This window comes from Anolis sagrei, chromosome 1, assembly GCF_037176765.1.
Source record: "Anolis sagrei isolate rAnoSag1 chromosome 1, rAnoSag1.mat, whole genome shotgun sequence".
NCBI classification, from domain to species: Eukaryota; Metazoa; Chordata; class Lepidosauria; order Squamata; family Dactyloidae; genus Anolis; species Anolis sagrei.
Window position 1 is genome coordinate 245,257,988 of NC_090021.1, and position 17,534 is coordinate 245,275,521.

Consider the following 17,534-nt stretch of genomic DNA (forward strand, 5'->3'; position numbering starts at 1 on the left):
CCCATAATTTAGAGTTCCAGCCTTGCTTCGGCTAGTTGCTTAAGGAAATAATATATTTCACTCACAATTAGAAATAAAACACTATGTGTGAGAAAGCACAACTAACAAGTTTACATTTGTATTTTATTTATTTTTATATTCAATAAAAATAAACATCTATATAAATAAAAATGTAATGTTTGTTTGTGATATTAACAGAACTCAAAAACCACTGGGCGAATTGACACTAACTAACCCAAGAAGTGACCATCACTAAAAAAAATTATGATTTTGTCATTAGGGAGTTGTAGTTGCTGGGATTTATAGTTAACCTACAATCAAAGAACTCCAACAATGATGGACTTGAACCAAGCGTGGCACACAGGTCTCCCATGACCAACAGAAAACACTAGAAGGGATTGGTGGGCATTGACCTTGAGTTTGGGAGTTGTAGTTCACATAATCAAAGCCCTCCTGACAAAGAGCCATCCAGCCATAGATATAGATAGATAGATATGATTCACACACACACACAGATATAGTATCATAGATTTGAAAGGGAACCCTAAAGAAGGACAATTATATGTTGCATGTTCCAGAGTAGGCAAACCAGACAATCTCCACACCAACACTGACAAAGAAACAACAAGAAATACTGTTTACCCACAAGTATAAAGAAATTACATATATTAGAAACCAACACTTTCTCAATACTTTATTTTCCCAATCACCAGACTGGGCCACAGCAACGTGTGGCAGGGGACAGCTAGTTATCAATAATTAGATTTATTTATACTCCATCACTTTCCCAGCAAAAACCGCATTGCTGTTACTTATTACTTGTAACACATTCATACTTGCATCTAATTAGTAACTAGCATTTTCAATAGAAAAATTAAAATGTACTGAAAGTACATATTAACATGAAACCAAACTTGTAAAGTTCATCCCTGCTCCTTCGTCCCACCTTTGTCTTATCCATCTGCCATTCTGCTTCAATGTTTTCTATGTTTTTAACAATACCAGTGCCGGTAATAGGAGCAACAGTATTGGCAGGAACAGTCATGCAAAGTGTCCCAAAAATGTTTATTTGTTCAAAATGTATCTGACTTCTAGCAGCCCTGAGGTGAATTTGTCTTTTCTGGAGATGTGATGTGTGACTCACCCAGAGTCACCCAATAGTTTCAATGGCTGAGTGGGGAATCAAACCCCGGCCTCCAGAGTTATAACTGAAGACTCAGACCATTACACCATGCTGTCTTTACAACACAGATTTTATTCAAAACAGCCTAAATTATACAAGCAGACAACTATTTTTGCTTGCAGGGATGAGCTGTGGCTTGTGCCAAGCATAAATTGTATTTATTTACTTAATCTCCTTAATCCTGGGCAGGAACAAAATAAAAAAAATGAATCTGTATATGAGAAAGAAAGAAAGAAAGAAAGAAAGAAAGAAAGAAAGAAAGGAAAGACAGACAGACAGACAGACAGACAGAAATATTGAATCTGTGGGTTCCAGTACATTTGGAAAGTGTCTTTGTGATCAAACTGGACAAGAAAATTAAAGCATACACCAAAGTTAATAAATAGAAGTCCTTTAGCAGCTAGTGCACAAAGTCCAGTGGAATTGTGGGGAGGGGAGGATGAAACCCGTTTCCTGGAGCCACTTTTCCCTGATGACTGTATGGGGAAGAGACAGCCAGCCAGAAAGCCACCAGGAAGGTGCACACATCACCTGCTTGTAAGATGATGTGTAGTAAGGTCCTAAGAATCAGTATTCCCTCTCAATCCCGTCTTTCTGCTGCTGGATCTACATTTCAGAAAGGGAGGGAAGAAGATAAGGTAAACACAGCCAGAAGGCAAGGTTATTTGCCGGTAATGATATTATCACCCCAAGAAACCTCCCACAGAGCTTCTTGAAGATCTATTGCTATAGGTTCCTCCTTCTCTCTTGAGGTTATCCACAAGATTTTACATCAGATTAATTAATCCAGAATCATTGCACCAGCTTGCCGCAAGTTTGATATTTTAGTATTTTTTTAGAAGTATCCTTCACCCAGGACTGCAGAAAGGGTTCCCAGATCTCAGAGTCTGGTCCTTGAGTTTCAGGCCTGACCCCCTTCACAGATCCTTGGGGCAAAAGAGTGAGAGTGGTACCTTGAAATGTGTGGTTTTTTATTTTTTTCACTTTCTGCTTTCTATAGAAAATGTGAAGGTAAAAAGGTGAGAAAGTAGATATGGAAAACTATTTAGATGAGATTAAAGAATCTTAAATAATGTGGTTATTTGGATTTTGAACCTAAACTTTTTTTCATAGTTGAAAGAGACTACAAGGACATCCAGTACAACCTCCTCCTAGGCAGGAATCAAAACACTCCCAACAGATGGGCATCCAGCCTCTGGTTTAAAACCTCCAGAGAAGAAGACTCCACTATGCCCCAAGGCAGCATATTCCACTGCTGAACAGCTCTAATAATCAGGAAGTTATTCCTAATGCTTATTAGGAATCTCTTTTCCTGTAGTTTGAAACCAGTGCACCATTTTCAGACCTTTTATCATTTGATCACCCTCTTCTGAACACCTTCCATCTTGGCACTATCCTTCTTGAACTGTGCTGCACATTTCTGCATAACCGTTAAAACAAAGGGACTCAGGCTTCTTCCTAAATTACACGTGGTCTTCTAATCACATTTTTATCTAAAGACCAAAGAACTTTAAATCATAAGGAACCAGTGGGGTTTCTAAAGCCTGAAAGACAGGGCACAATGCCTTCCAAGTAAAGAGGAAATACATCATTTTCCAGATATGGGAGGTCTCTCTGCCTTAATGTTATTGCATTAATGTTAGATAAAGAGAAAGCTACCATATACCATATCAGATCAATCAATGATCCTTGTAGAACAGTGTTGTCTGTTTCAGACTCATCTCTCCAAGATTTCATACATTCCTTAACTTCTGCCACCTTAAATCCTTTAAATGGTTATTCCAGGGACTAAGAACCCCATCTACACCGACCATTTAATGCAGTTTCAAACCAGTATTGAAGAAAGTGGTTTTACTGTGCAGATGATTACATAGGAAATCCTGGAACCAGTTTGAGGCTATTACATTCACTACAGAGTACTGGTGCACATTAAAGATTCTTTTGTATGCTTTTGTGATAGTTTGTTGTCTGGTCACTGCAGTTTGAATGACAAAAGTTGCACTGGAACACCAAATTTTAAACCAAATTTTTCTGATTCATGAGCAATAACATTTATGAAAATAAATGTTACGGGATTTTGGCCTGAAAAATCCCATAACATTTATGGGATTTTGGCCTGCATTAATAGGAGCATAGTGTCTAGATCTCGGGAAGTAATGCTACCCCTCTATTCTGCTTTGGTTAGACCACACCTGGAATATTGTGTCCAGTTCTGGGCACCACAATTCAAGAGAGATATTGACAAGCTGGAATGTGTCCAGAGGAGGGCGACTAAAATGATCAAGGGTCTGGAGAACAAGCCCTATGAGGAGCGGCTTAAGGAGCTGGGCATGTTTAGCCTGCAGAAGAGAAGGCTGAAAGGAGATATGATAGCCATGTATAAATATGTGAGAGGAAGCCACAGGGAGGAGGGAGCAAGCTTGTTTTCTGCTTCCTTGGAGACTAGGACACGGAACAATGGCTTCAAACTACAAGAGAGGAGATTCCATCTGAACATGAGGAAGAACTTCCTGACTGTGAGAGACATTCAGCAGTGGAACTCTCTGCCCCGGAGTGTGGTGGAGGCTCTTTCTTTGGAAGCTTTTAAACAGGGGTTGGATGGCCATCTGTCAGGGGTGATTTGAGTGCAATGTTCCTGCTTCTTGGCAGGGGGTTGGACTGGATGGCCCATGAGGTCTCTTCCAACTCTTTGATTCTATGATTCTATGAAAATGATACCTATAATTGTGGAGGACAAAATGTACCATATGTTTTGTTTTTATAGAGCAGGCAGGCCCGTCTTCAGATTTAAAACACAAATCCATGGACAACCGTGCTGGATGAAACAGGAGAGAGCCCTGCCACATCTCCACCAGTGCTTCCCATTCTACGCATATCTGGTACCCCATGCCTGTTCCCTCAGTATTTCTCTTCCTTCCTTTCTCCTCAGGGGCTTCCACCTCCCCATTACATAGCCGCTTCCTCCCATTTTATGGTAGTCTCTTGAAAGAGAACACATGAAGCAGAGCTATCCTGCTTGCCTTTAACCTCCAGGCATTAAGTTGTGCTCCTAAACAACTGAATGGGTTGCTGGGGGTTTGCTAAATGGCAAGGGAATATAGTGACCCCTCTACATTTTCTGGGGTTAGGGTGCAAGATCCCCATGAAAGTTTTTTTAAAGCTATTTTTTAAATGAGGGAATAACTTCATAGGAATCTCTAGGTTCTCCAGTGCAACTCTGTGGTTGATTTCCACCAGAAATTGGCCATAGAATCAAACTGGAGCATTCAAAGACTCCTAGAGAAGGAATCTTTCAAGGAATCTTGAGATCATTCAGTGTGACGGTGGACAACTATTGGCAGAAGTTGACCATAGAGTCGCACAAAAGGACCTAGAGAGAACATTTTAATCAAATCTGCAAATATTCAAATCCACAAAAAGTCAAACCTGCAAATGTGCTGAGCCAACTGTGATTCTTAAGAAGAGCCTTAAGACAGCAAGACTTACATCCCAAACCTAACTTTCTGTGTGACCCAATAAGACAAAGAAGCTCTTGTGGATTTAGTGATTTAGCGTTTTGTTTGCTGGCATTTTCATATTGAGACTTGTATTTATAAATAATTCCATTCTGATAACAGATAATTCTCTGGGGCTTGTTAAACAAAGCCCTGTCTGACCAACTATTTGGTTACTCATTGTGCACAGATTAGGCACACTCCTCAATTTTCGCTGTGACTGCTGCCACCTGCAGGCTATGTGCAGAATGACAGAGAAAATATTTGGGCTTCACTGGGTGCTTGGTAGGCCTGGGTAACAACGGAAAAATTTGTTTCTAAAATCGATTCGTTTTTTGGGGGTTTTTGCGTTTCGATATTTAAAAGAATTCCGAAATTTTTCTTTTAAAAAGTTCGATATTTATGAAATTTTGTAAATGTAAAAAAAATTACGAAACATTAACGAAACAAATACGAAACAATAACGAATCGATTCGTTAATGGCGGACGCGACCGCGCAATACGCTAAAAAACCTCCAAATGGGACAGGGGGAACTTCTGAAGCTTCCCTCTCCCTCTGTTGTTGACTGTTGGTGTGATATTATAATTTTTTTCACTAATTAAACAAAAAACAACTATAAAACTTGCCCCAGACATGTGGAAATAATAACGAAACGACCTCAAACCGATAACGAAACGAATACATAACGAAACCGAAGCATTTACAAAACAAATTTAAAAATTCGTTTCGTTTTTAAGTTGCTCCAGAATGGTTCGTTATCGCTTCGTTATAAAAAAAAATAACGAATTTTTAACAAATTATGAATTAACGAAACGAAACCACCCAGCCCTAGTGCTTGGAAGTAGAACTGAGCAAAAAGCACTTTGTTGGCTTGATTTAGGGAGATAATCCCCAATCCAAAAGTAGATACCCATTGACCTTAGCCTACCACAGCCTCTCAGCTTCAGAGGAAGGTGAAGGCAAACCTCCCTCTGAACTAATCTTGCTGAGAAAACCCCATGATAGAGGCACCTTAGGGTTGCTGTAAGTCAGACATTAATTGAAGGCACAAAGTGGCTGCTGAGAAAAATTTGTTGCCTGTGGCAAAGGTGCTGAACTAGAACTAGAGGCAAAAGAAAGCTCAAAGGAATATTACAGGACTACCAAATTAATAAAAAACAAATACATAAATAAATACATTGCAATACTTTGTATCAACATAAACCAAAATCTAACAGACCCAGGAAGAAAGGGAGTTCTTACTACCAAAAGGAAAATTGTGAGCTCCAGGGAGCCTCCTTGGGGTTATTCTCCCACAAAGAAGGTAGCAAGATCAAGAAAGCTCTGTCTCTGGTGGTCATCTAGTTCATAACTGTAGTGTCACAGCAGAGAAGTCCTTTCCCGTGTCCTCCTGTGATGTATTGCCCCTACCAAAAGGACCCAAATCTCAGTTCTCTTGGTATTTATAGGGAAAGGTGTTCCTCCAAGTATTTTGGTCCCAAGTCATTTAGAGCTTTCAGTGTTATCACCACTCGTACCTTGAATCCTCCCAGGAAAGGCCAAGCTGCTGAAAAATTGTTCATACTCAAATTAAATGCAGGATCACTAACTTCACACAGGTTTGTGTTTTTTTTTTGTCGTGTCAGGAGCGACTTGAGAAACTGTAAGTCGCTTCTGGTATGAGAGAATTGGCCGTCTGCAAGGACGTTGCCCAGGGGATGTCCAGATGATTTTTGATGTTTTTATCATCCTTGTGAGAGGCTTCTCTCATGAGGAGCTGGAGCTGATAGAGGGAGCTCATCTGCCTCTCCCCGGATTTGAACCTGCTACCTGTCTGTCAGCCGGCACTTGGGGTTTAACCCACTGCGCCACCGGGGGCTCCACTTCACACGGTGACAATATTTTTTCCTTCTCTATGATGCCCTGATGCTCATAAGAGCAAGTGCCTTTGAGGCCCTCTACTGGAGAAAATAAATATATACAGCATTGTGCTTTCTAATTTTTTTTTAAGTAGGAGTCTTCAAATTGCCTGTTGATTTATGACAATCTCATGAATTTCACAGGGGTTACTTAGGCAACGAATACTAAAAGGTGGGTTTTTCTTGCTTTCCATTGACATATAACCTGAAGCATTTGAACAAAAGGCTGTGCAAAGATTTGTTTTGAAAAACAGGGTCCAGCTGGTTCGGCCAACCATCATGGCACAAGCTCTGCTGCCATGTTTTTGGGCCGCAACAGACCACATGGCTGCCAAAAACAACTGCTTTCCATTTCTTTTGGCTACGCAAGAAGTGCAGAGAGGCATTGCGAGCAGATTTCGGAGAGAGACAGATGGGTGATCTGAATTGTCAGTGCCCCTCACAGCTCTGCATGTCTTGATTTGCTTTTTGACTCAAATAGCAAAGTAGTTTACACACTTAAGAAACTGCCATCAATGGTGCCCTTCACATGAGGCAAGCTTCAAATGTGGGGTAGAGGTAGCTTACCATTTCTAAAGCCACCATAAAATAAATGAGGCAATTTATATCTTCTTTTAAGAATGAGGCATGCTCCTTTAGGTGGTGTGGCTCCCATTGAAATAAGTTTTTAATCCAGCTTCGTTGAAAGGGTGTTGAAGGCAAACAATCCCAGAGAGGGTGGTTTCTTAATTCTGGTGCCTTTAATCCAGGTCTTATTGAAGGATATAAGGAAAATGATCCCAGAAAGGGGGGGGGGGGGGTTCTTAAGACTGATGCTTCTAATCCAGGTCTTATTGAAGGATATAAGGAGAAACAATCCCAGAAAGGGGAGTTTCTTAAGACGAATGCCCTAAAAATGATGGAAAGGGGAAGTTCCCCATTGCCACCAATAGGCCGGATCTTCCTCAATCTTTCAGTTGCTGGATCAAAAAAATGGATTTCAGTCCTCCTGAATTTGGGAAGTTCCTGAAAAATGGAAAGGGAGGGCCACTAAATTTGGGCCACCAAAAATGGACCGGGTTTTAGTTGAATTGTACACGTCTACTAAATACCCTAAAGGCTATCACCTTCCCTATCCACTTTTTGCAAAGATCTAAAGACATGGATATTCTGCTATGCATTTGACTAGACAATTCCCTTGTCAACTGGCCCCAGTTAGGATCCAAAATCTAGACCACACATTTTACTACAAAGTTAGAATGACTCTTTTATATTGCTCTTATCTTTAATGCTGCTATACAACCTATGTACTTTACTAACTAGCCCTATCCTCTGAATTTGTTGTGCACCAGTCCACCCACCCATATTGAGCCTTGAATTATGCTATTGTTGTTGGTTTTGATGCTTGTTTTATATATGTTTTATGTTGCTTTAAATTGATGTTATGCATTCTAATGTGTTACTTTTTTAATTTTGTCAATTGGGCTTAGCCCCATGTAAGCCACCCCAGATCCCTTCGGGGAGATGGAGGCGGGGTATAAAAATAAATTAGTAGTAGTAGTAGTAGTAGTAGTAGTAGTAGTTAAGACACTAGATACTGTAAGATATGCTTCTTGACTTATGGCAATCCCATTAATTTCTTAGGTAAAGAATACTCAATGTTTTGCCAGTATTTTCCTCTGAAATACAGCCTAGAGCACCTAGTATTCAATTTCAATCTCTATCCAAGCACAAACCAAAACCAATCCTGTTTAGCTTTGAGTTAAGATGTGATCTAATGCCTTTAGGGCAGTGGTTCTCAACCTGGGGTCCCCAGATGTTTTTGGCTTACAACTCCCAGAATTCCCAGCCAGTTTACCAGATGTTAGGATTTCTGGGAGTTGAAGGCCAAAAACATCTGGGGACCCCAGGTTGAGAACCACTGCTTTAGGGTATGAAGGTCCTAGAGACTTCCTAAGCAGAAGATGTCACTTTCTTGTAGACAAGAAGTTGCATGCTAAGGTTGCTGCAGTCTCTTTCAAAAATGACAGACACTGTGTGGGTTAAATGAAAATTTGTTTTAAAAGTCAGTTTAGACTTATAATGTAATGCCTTGGAGCCACTATTCTTGTAGGTAATTTGATTAAGAACCACTGGATATTGGAACAAAAGCAGCATTTAGAGTGCCGCATTTAGAAAGCTTAATTTACTACAGCTCATCAGCATGTACATAACCAGAAAAAGTACATAGCCTGAATTATCATCATTATTGCAATGAGCATTAATTTGGCAAAAGCCTTGATATGGTCTGAGAAAACTCTATTACTGTACATATTTTCCCCTAATTTGTTTTGCAACATTGATGTGGCTTGGGGAAGCTGTATTAGGATAACAGACTATTTGCTTAAGGCTACTTAGATATTGCAAGGGAAGTGGGTGGATTATGAGCTTGATTTAGTTGGCTCTGCCTCTGACCACCCACCACCAGCTGGAAAACTGCATGAAACTACCAAGCTATATGCTACATAGAGTGGAAAATGTAGCAGCAAGATTATTGACTGGGCTACTATAAGGACAACACATAACACTGGCCACTAACAGAACTACACTGGCTGTCAATTCCCTTCCAGTCTGAATATAAGAGTCTTGTGTTGACATTCATAGCTATGGACATTTGGGACCTCGACAATTGAGGGAGGTCCTCTCTCTATGTGTTCCAGCCTGGAAATTGTGTTATCCCAGAAATGCTTTTCTCTGGGTCCTACCAGATGAAGGACACAAAGGAAGGCCTTCTTGCTTGTGTCACTCGCCTTGTGGAATGCTCTTTCTTTGGAGGCCTAACTGACCCTAGCATTGGATTGTATATAAGTTTATATATAAGTTAAATTTGCAGCGATGAAACTGTGGAAGCTTCCATTTTGATGGGATGGTGAATCTACATTGAAGTGCATCTACACTGAGGAATTAATGCAGTTTGACACCACTTTAACTATCATGGTTCAGTGTTGGTACCACACCAAACTACAAATCCCAGGATTCTATAGTATTGAACTATGGCAGTTAAAGTGATCGCTAACAGTATTAATTCTGTAGCACAGAGCTAACTTAGGCCCAAGTTTGAACTTTAAAACAGGGGTCTTCAAACATTTTAAAGAACAGAGGGCAGGTTCATGTTCCCTCAGACTGTTGGCAGGGTGAGGGGGAACTATAGTTTGAAAGAACCATGAACAAATTCCTATGCACACTGTACATATCTTATGTGTAGTTCAAAAAAATGAAAGAACAACACAATTTAAAATTAAGAACAATTTTAATCAACATAAACTTTCCAGTATTTCAATGAGAAGTATGGGCCTACTATGGACTAATGATATAGCCAAGTCAATTGAGATTGTTGTTGTTGTGCGCCTTCAAATCATTTCAGACTGGGGGGGGGGGGAGGCAGTTAAATTACCTTGGAGGGCCACATGCAGGCCATCATTTGGGGACCCCTGCTTTAGAAGAACTTTAATGTTTGAACTTTAAAAGAGCTGTCCAACTGCTGAAATGTATCCAGTGCCTCCATAACTCCTTTAAAGTTCCTTTTTAGTCCTTCAGCAAGAACTTCCGGTTTTGGCAAGAATTCTGGTTTTGGCATGGCAACAAAAGCCGAAAGGTTCTTTCTGTAAGCCATTTGTGTGATTTGTGTGTCTCTAGAGAGCAGGAGTTCATCTGGCTAACATAAATAAAGCCAATAAGAAGTAATAGATTTGCAGAAGAATATGAGACAATTAAAAGAAGGAACAAGACGATACTACTATTAGATTTAATATTAGATTTCTCATAGAGGATATATAGAATCTCCAATATCTTTTGTAATGCGTGTTAATGGAATAGAGGTGATTTAATTGGAACAATGTTCATTTTTTATTAGAGTCCCCCTCCCAGCCCAACAAACCTCGTTTTCTTTTTTTTTCTTTGTTCTCACTTTGCAACATACTAGATATTTGCAAAGGGCTAACCTATTAATTACAACTTTAACATCCCCTTAGTCCTTTTCTTTTCTTTTTCTCTTCTGCCCTTACTCCCACTCCCTTGGTATAAATTATTTCTTTTCTATGTTTATTTGAAAATGCTTAATAAAATTATTATTTAAAAAAAAAAACTAAAATTGTAGCACATCTTCAGCCCATTAGCTGTCCTTGTTCTAGAGGAGCTTCATATTACTAGTATCTAGGATATAAGGCATTCACAATGACAGCTGACACATGCAGATTTTGCTATGAGGTTTCATTTTGAAACTAACATTTATCCTCAAATGCTTATGAAACACAGAGGACAGTGAGTGTATGACAGGCATGTAGCAATTCTTTAAAGAATAATTCTGGGTTGCAAAGGAATGGAAAGTCTTGAGCAAGGGATGACTGGTAAATAGGACTACGTTTCCCAAGATGCAGTGCTGCAAGCTCCACCGAGAAGCCAAAACTCCCTCCCTCCACACACACACACACACCCCTCCTAAACAACCACTTTAGCAACGTCTTCAGCAGCATGATTGTCAGTAAGTGACAAGAAGAAGAGGAAGCCATGGGACAGAGATCCTGGGTCCGAGCAGTGAAGTGTCAGTTGCTGGCAGCTAGCCTCTTCATCATGGTAATGGACCAAAGAACTATGCAGAAACTATGCTCACCAAACAGGTCACTGTAATTTTGATAAATGTGACAATTTTATTTTATTGAGAAAAATGTTCATTGGACAAACTGGCTAAGAAATAGAAGGAGCGTCTAGTTAAAAGTGTGAAGACATGTGTCCAGGGCCTTATCACTATTTCACAGCACTGCCTTTTCTTATCCACAAGCTTGTGGTTTGCCACTCTAAGAAAGCTGAGAAAAGGCTCTGAGAAATGTAGCTTCAAGCAGGCACTTCAGCCTTAAACCTAAGAAAACAATTGTTTAATTTGTTTGCTCAGGAAAAGTGTCACTTTTTCAATAGATAACATAAATTTAAAGGATTTAAAATGTCAAATAGTGTCATTTCTGAAATGTCATTTCAGACAGAATTTCGGGTGAATTTTGAATTCTTTCTGCAAAAACAAAACTTTATTTTGACTGGAAAATGAAAATACACTTTCAAAATCTCACTCTATTGGTTCTTTAAATAATATATTGGTTTTCTGCCATTACTAAAAGGGCTTGGTTACTTTATTGGTGTTGCAAAAGGACCAAAGGATAATTAGTAAAAACTGCCACATTTTAGAAAAAAAAGGGTTAGTTAAAACATCAGCAATTTTTATTAAGAGGGATGTAGTTGACTGTACAGCATATTTTGAATGATACAGTTTGGTGTTAGCTAAGTCTTAATTTGTGGACTGATTTTAGATTTTACGATTTCTAATAGTCTGTGATTCCTTTTCTTTAGGACTTCCAGTAGCCAGTGGCTAAATTGAAAAAAATAAACTGAAAGCTTATTTTAAAGCACACTTGTATATAAAATAACTTCAAATGAGCCAAAACACCAGCTGCTTCCTGATTTGTAGTCCTTCCTGTATGTTTTCATTCCTTGACTTCCTTCTCTTTTCAGTTGCTTGGATTATCAGTAAGCATACTGAGCATTGTCACCTACTGTGGAAAGCACTTTACTGTCATAAAAGATGCCTCCTTGGAGAAAAGCTCCTACTACAGAATTTTTCATAGTGTAGGTAAGTGTTGGGGCTTGGGGAAAGAAAGGTCTCGTTATGCTGCAGTGTCACCAAAGTGTAATTTTTGGATTGTGGGCCACATCATCTCTAGCCAGATTAACCAATACTGGGAGATACAATTCACCTGAAATGGCTGAATGCTATTAAATTACCTAACTTCTGGTCCCAGCATACCATAGAAATGCATGGGAGGACCTGGAGATTTCTAAAGAGGCATCCTAGAAAGCATATCATGGAATCACTTGGAGAAACTAGGAAATTCCTAGAGAAACAATCCCCTCACCCAAGGCATGGCAAGTGAGGCTGGATATGGCTTATGCAGTTACAGAGGTTGTAGTGTAGATAATATAAATTTAGAAAATAATCCATGCTAGTCATCATTGATTAGAGAGCTTCAGAAAGTGATGGGACTTTGCATCCTTATTTATATATGATCTCTGTTCCTCAGTTTTCTACACGGGGATATGCGTTAGCATCATTCTGACGGTTGCTTCCCTACTGAGTATTGTTGCCACAGTGAGAGAACTGGAGAGTGGCATGGCAGCGGTAAGTAGCTATCAAGTTGGTCTTGACTGGGGATTGCTCAGCTGTCAGTGTGGGGTTTCTGGACAGTTTAGCCATATAACAAGAAGAATCTCTGCATGTTGGAGCTTTCCGTAACATAGGGCTACAGGAACTTACTTTATACTGCCAGCCATCTCTGAAGGGATGTATTTTATAATTATTGAATAAAGTATTTCAGACCATGAGCTATTCCTGGAAAGCACTGGATGACAAAAGAACAACATTCTATGACTTATTGATAAATTAAAATAAACAGTTTACACTCTCTGATAGTATCCACTTGAGACTTTTTAGTTCACCAAAATGTGAAATACCTGTGTTCTTTTAATGGATTAACCTCCATAGCAGAGCTGGAAAGCAGCCAATGCAGCTCCTTTTTTAAGGGTCCTGGGAAATGACAAAATGGTTTATTTAACTGCTGTTTTTGGTTAATTGTTAGCAAATATTATTAAAGACAAAATTATCCAGCATGCATAAGAAAGTCTTACTGAAATGAACATTTAGGCTGCAAAGATAGGTCCCATCTCAAATACCTTGTAATGTCCTTTCAAAGTGGCAAGTATCTAGATGGGGTGTTAGAATAAGCATCGACAATGTTGCTGTTGACTCCTTTCCTAGACAGTGTGGTCCTCCAGATATTTTTGGACTGCGGCTTCTGGGATTCCTTACCATAGGCTATGTTGGCTAGGTACAATGGGAACTGAAGTCCAATAGCATGTGAAAGGATCTATACCATGGAATTGAATCATCCCCTAAAAATGCTGAAAACGGAGGTGAACTTTATTTCCTGCTGTCAGTTGTGACCTCTAGATCTCATTTGTAAAGGATATGGCAGGAGGTTTCTGCACTCAGCCGAAAAGACAAATGAAAACAGTATAGATGGAATTTTTATATATCCAGATTAATGTATGCTAAATAAATGTATGGTAGAGATAAGACAGCAAAAACTCAAATACTTCCAAGTGAGGTTATTTACACAAAAGCAATATTATAGGGCATATTGTTAGAAGAGGGTTTCATCAGTTTCTAGATAACTAAAAAAAACTCATTTCTTTGATGGACCCATTCATACTATCTAATATTCTACTTACACCATTTAATGTACAGTATTGTTGGGATTTTACAGGATGTAAATAAATTTCTGCACATTGCGTGATTGGATTCCAGTCATCTTTTCTAAGACTCTATTATATGATGTTATGACGATTTCTTAAGCAATATTTCAGTTTCCTCAATCGATATATTAGTGTTTTTCATTGTAACACTAGCTTTATCAGTAGGAATGGGCTGAGCCAGATAAGTGAATTATATCATTAGATAAGTGGGGAAATGCTTTCTATCAATTTTCACACATTCACAGACAATCTGATATTGGTAGGGTTCTCAGATCTCAGGATCTGGCCCTGCTCCTCCTACTACAGGATTGCTGTTTTTGTTTTTGTTTTTGGGTTTTTTTTCTCCTCCTCTCTTATTTTTAACTTCCTCAGTTGCATCTTCTTAATTCTATTGCAAATGGCAAAGCTATAATGTCATTTCTTGGTCTGAGGTGCTTATGGATTGTACCATTTTTAACAGAAAGCATTGTCTTTTTATTCAGTTCTGCTAAGGTAGTTGATATCGTTCACTTTTAACTCTTAATTTTACTTCTCTTTATTTTTCATACTCTTTTTCTCTAGTCTGCACGCTCAGTTCCTGACTAAACATCTCCTTCCCTTCCCTTGTATTCTTTTCTTCTCTTTCTTCCTCTCTGCAGGTTTCTTAGTTGCAATATTTGTCAAGCATAATGTATCCATCTTAATAGTATCACTAGGATCTGACTCCTGGCTCTGCCCCAGGCCCGTAGCCAGGATTTCGTTTCGGGGGGGGGGGGGGGGGGCTGAATTTTTTTCAGGGGGGGTTTGGGGGGGGGCTGAGTTTGGGGGGGCTGAGTCTGAGTGAAAGAGGGTCTAGCCCAGCAAACCTTTTGTATCATTACCCCAATACCCCCATGCATATGGGATATATTGAGTATGGTGATCAGATCATGATATGAATAAACATAACAGTTTAAATAATGCACCAGTAAGGCCTTTTCGCGAACCACCATGAGAATTTCGGGGGGGGGGGGGCTGAAGCCCCTTAAGCCACCCCCCCCCCCCCAGCTACATGCCTGCTCTGCCCCATGGCATCTTCAGGGGTCATCCCTACATTTCAGAATCCAGCTTTGAAATCTCAAGGCCTGATGATCCTGGATGCTGGGAAGGCCTAGTCCAATCTTTGGGCGACATACACAACAGAAAACCACATAAACATTTGGATAGAAAGCTTTGGGGCCTGACATTTTATGACACTGTTACCTTTGACTTGCTCACGGAGCATAATATGTGGGTATTAACATGGGTGATATCCGCTGCCATTACTTAACACACTGCTGGACTCTGGCTGGCAACTGGGACCACCTCCTTTGTGATTCTTTCATAATGGGAATAATAGAATCATAGAGTTGGAAGAGACCACATGAGCCATCTAGTCCAACTTTTTACCATACAGGAAAAACACAATCAAAGCATCCCCAACAGAGGGCCATCGAGCCTCTGTTTAAAAGCGTCCAAAGAAGGAACACCCACCTTATAGTTGTATGAACTATTTCCTTCTGCTGTTTCTTGTGTGGTTTGCATAAACTGTCTTCAAAGCCTCATCTCTTATTTTGTAATAAAGCTAGAATCAGAATTCACTTCTGATAATCATCTCTGGCATCTGAGTCTATTAAGGCTTCAGAACTCATAAAACCTAAGCTCAAGCCTTTTTGGATCACAGATATTAAAATATGAGCCATCTCTTTGTAAGGTGATAAAACACAATTGGTGTGGAAATGCAAGGATTAGATGAAATCATGGCAACCCAACTACTCATTGGGTTGCTCTCCCTTTATTTCTTTTAAAACCCTATTACCAGATACATCCTACCTCTGTTCATGCCCAGCATTTATTTTTTAAATTTCAAATTATTACATTTGGCCTGGCCATAGGTTTTTAAATCTTTGTGTGTTATTGTTTATATGTGATTTATATTAATTGTATTGTTTTATTTGCTTATTGCTTTTTGTTTTATTGATATGTTGTCAGGCTTGGCCTCATGTAAGCCGCTCCGAGTCCCCTCAGGGAGATGGTGGCGGGGTATAAATAAATTATTATTATTATTATTATTATTATTATTATTAAGGTGAGAGTCCAGAAAAATAGAGAAGATGAAAGAGGAAAAGTGAATAGAAATGAAACAAGAAAAGAAGGGAGAAATGCTTCTAAAAGCTAATATTATCCAGAGATTTACATAGGCCTGAAGTGAAATTAACCTAAATTGTTATGCGAATGGGATGAAATTGTGTCAACATGGAGCTTTGATTAGTGGCACTTAACTTTGATAAACAAGGATAAAAAGGCTGATTCCTGCAGATCTACTTTACTACTTCTATGTAGATCTACTGAAAGTGAAAAAATTAATATTGGTGTTTCATTTAAGGGAAGGAGAGAGGAAATTAAGGGTCATTCCAGGGGGAGATAAAGGTTGCTGGGAGTTCCAGTATTTTAGCTGTAGATCTCAGGATTTTTAAAAATATCCAAATGACATTTTTGCTGTCCCAGAGTATTTTCTGGCTGTTCCTTACACCAATTGTAATATTTTATTTCCACCCTCAGGTGGGTTTACTTTTTATTCCAAAACATGTTAGAAAGAGTGTGTATCTTTTCTCCTTTCCCCCCACTTTTTAAAAATGTAATACTGTGAATACTGTGGAACATCATGGCACCAGTAAATTAACATTGTTGCAATATAAGATTTTTTTAAAAAGAGAAGAAAATATATTTTCTACAAAATCCTAGAATTTCTCCAGCAAACTATTCCAGTTTAAAACACACATGTGCTTTGTAAAAGCCCTATTGTAGAGCCAAAAGATGACTGTGAAAAGTCCCTCCCCCCAAAAATAAGAATGGATCAAGCAGATGCAGAGGTGACAACAACTGTCAAAATCTGATAAAACTCAAGGAGTTATTTTGCAAGAATGCATGCTTTTTTAGACAAATGTGGAGGAGCTCAAAGTCGTCTTGAGGATATCAGTCTCTAGGCAAAAAGAGAGTGGTTAGGCATGACAAAGGAGGAATACAGAGGGTAATCTTCACTTTATTGCATTCTGCTTCTTCAAATGGGAGCCTCCAAAGTGGGCAAGAACAGAGCAGACAGCAATCTTTCAAAGCATACAAGAGCTGCTTAAAGGCTGCTCCCGTGAATCCCTAAAACCCTGTACTCTTGCTCTAGCACTCCCTCTTGTGCTAGCTCTTTACTAAAAATGCTGCTCATATGTCAAAGTGAAACCAGGGGTAAGTGATGGCTCTTAACTCAATGCTATTAAGTTGGGACACTTTTAAGTCAAGGTCCCATTGTATTTTACATACATTTAGGAAGACAGATTGCCCATTTTGCTGAATTCCTATGGTCTTGCAATGGTAATCTAAGTCTAAGAGATGAAGGTAGCCAAAGTACCATATTTTTGTAGGATTCATCTCCCTTCCCTTTTTCCTTACAATGAACCTGTCCACTTTGATCGCCTCATGGATCTGAAATGGAGAAAGTATTATATATGGAAATCCATTATGATGGGATGGCAAGCAGCCAGGTGTTAAGTAGACCCCAGTATATTTTTCAGATGGCAGTAGTAGATGCTGTCCTGATTTTTGGGTTTATCTTCTAGTCATATAACAGAAGTACTGCAAAGGTGCTGCTTATT

The 17,534-nt window shown here is 39.2% G+C and overlaps 1 protein-coding gene and 1 long non-coding RNA gene across 2 annotated transcripts in view; one reads left to right on the forward strand and one right to left on the reverse strand.

Moving 5' to 3' along the window:
- Positions 1 to 206: 206 nt before the first annotated feature.
- The window catches only part of LOC137095801 (uncharacterized), a 33,368-nt gene continuing 16,040 nt past the window's right edge, over positions 207 to 17,534 (reverse strand). Inside the window, exons 2-3 of the long non-coding RNA XR_010908922.1 lie at positions 13,090 to 13,162; positions 207 to 1,789 (exon numbers count right to left, since the gene is read on the reverse strand). This is a non-coding gene — a long non-coding RNA (uncharacterized lncRNA). The remainder of the gene's footprint in view (positions 1,790 to 13,089; positions 13,163 to 17,534) is intronic.
- The window catches only part of TSPAN32 (tetraspanin 32), a 52,823-nt gene continuing 46,174 nt past the window's right edge, over positions 10,886 to 17,534 (forward strand). The window contains exons 1-3 of the mRNA XM_060768484.2: positions 10,886 to 11,166; positions 12,094 to 12,211; positions 12,660 to 12,757. Coding sequence (XP_060624467.2) covers positions 11,101 to 11,166; positions 12,094 to 12,211; positions 12,660 to 12,757 — 282 coding nt within the window. The 5' untranslated portion in view covers positions 10,886 to 11,100. The remainder of the gene's footprint in view (positions 11,167 to 12,093; positions 12,212 to 12,659; positions 12,758 to 17,534) is intronic.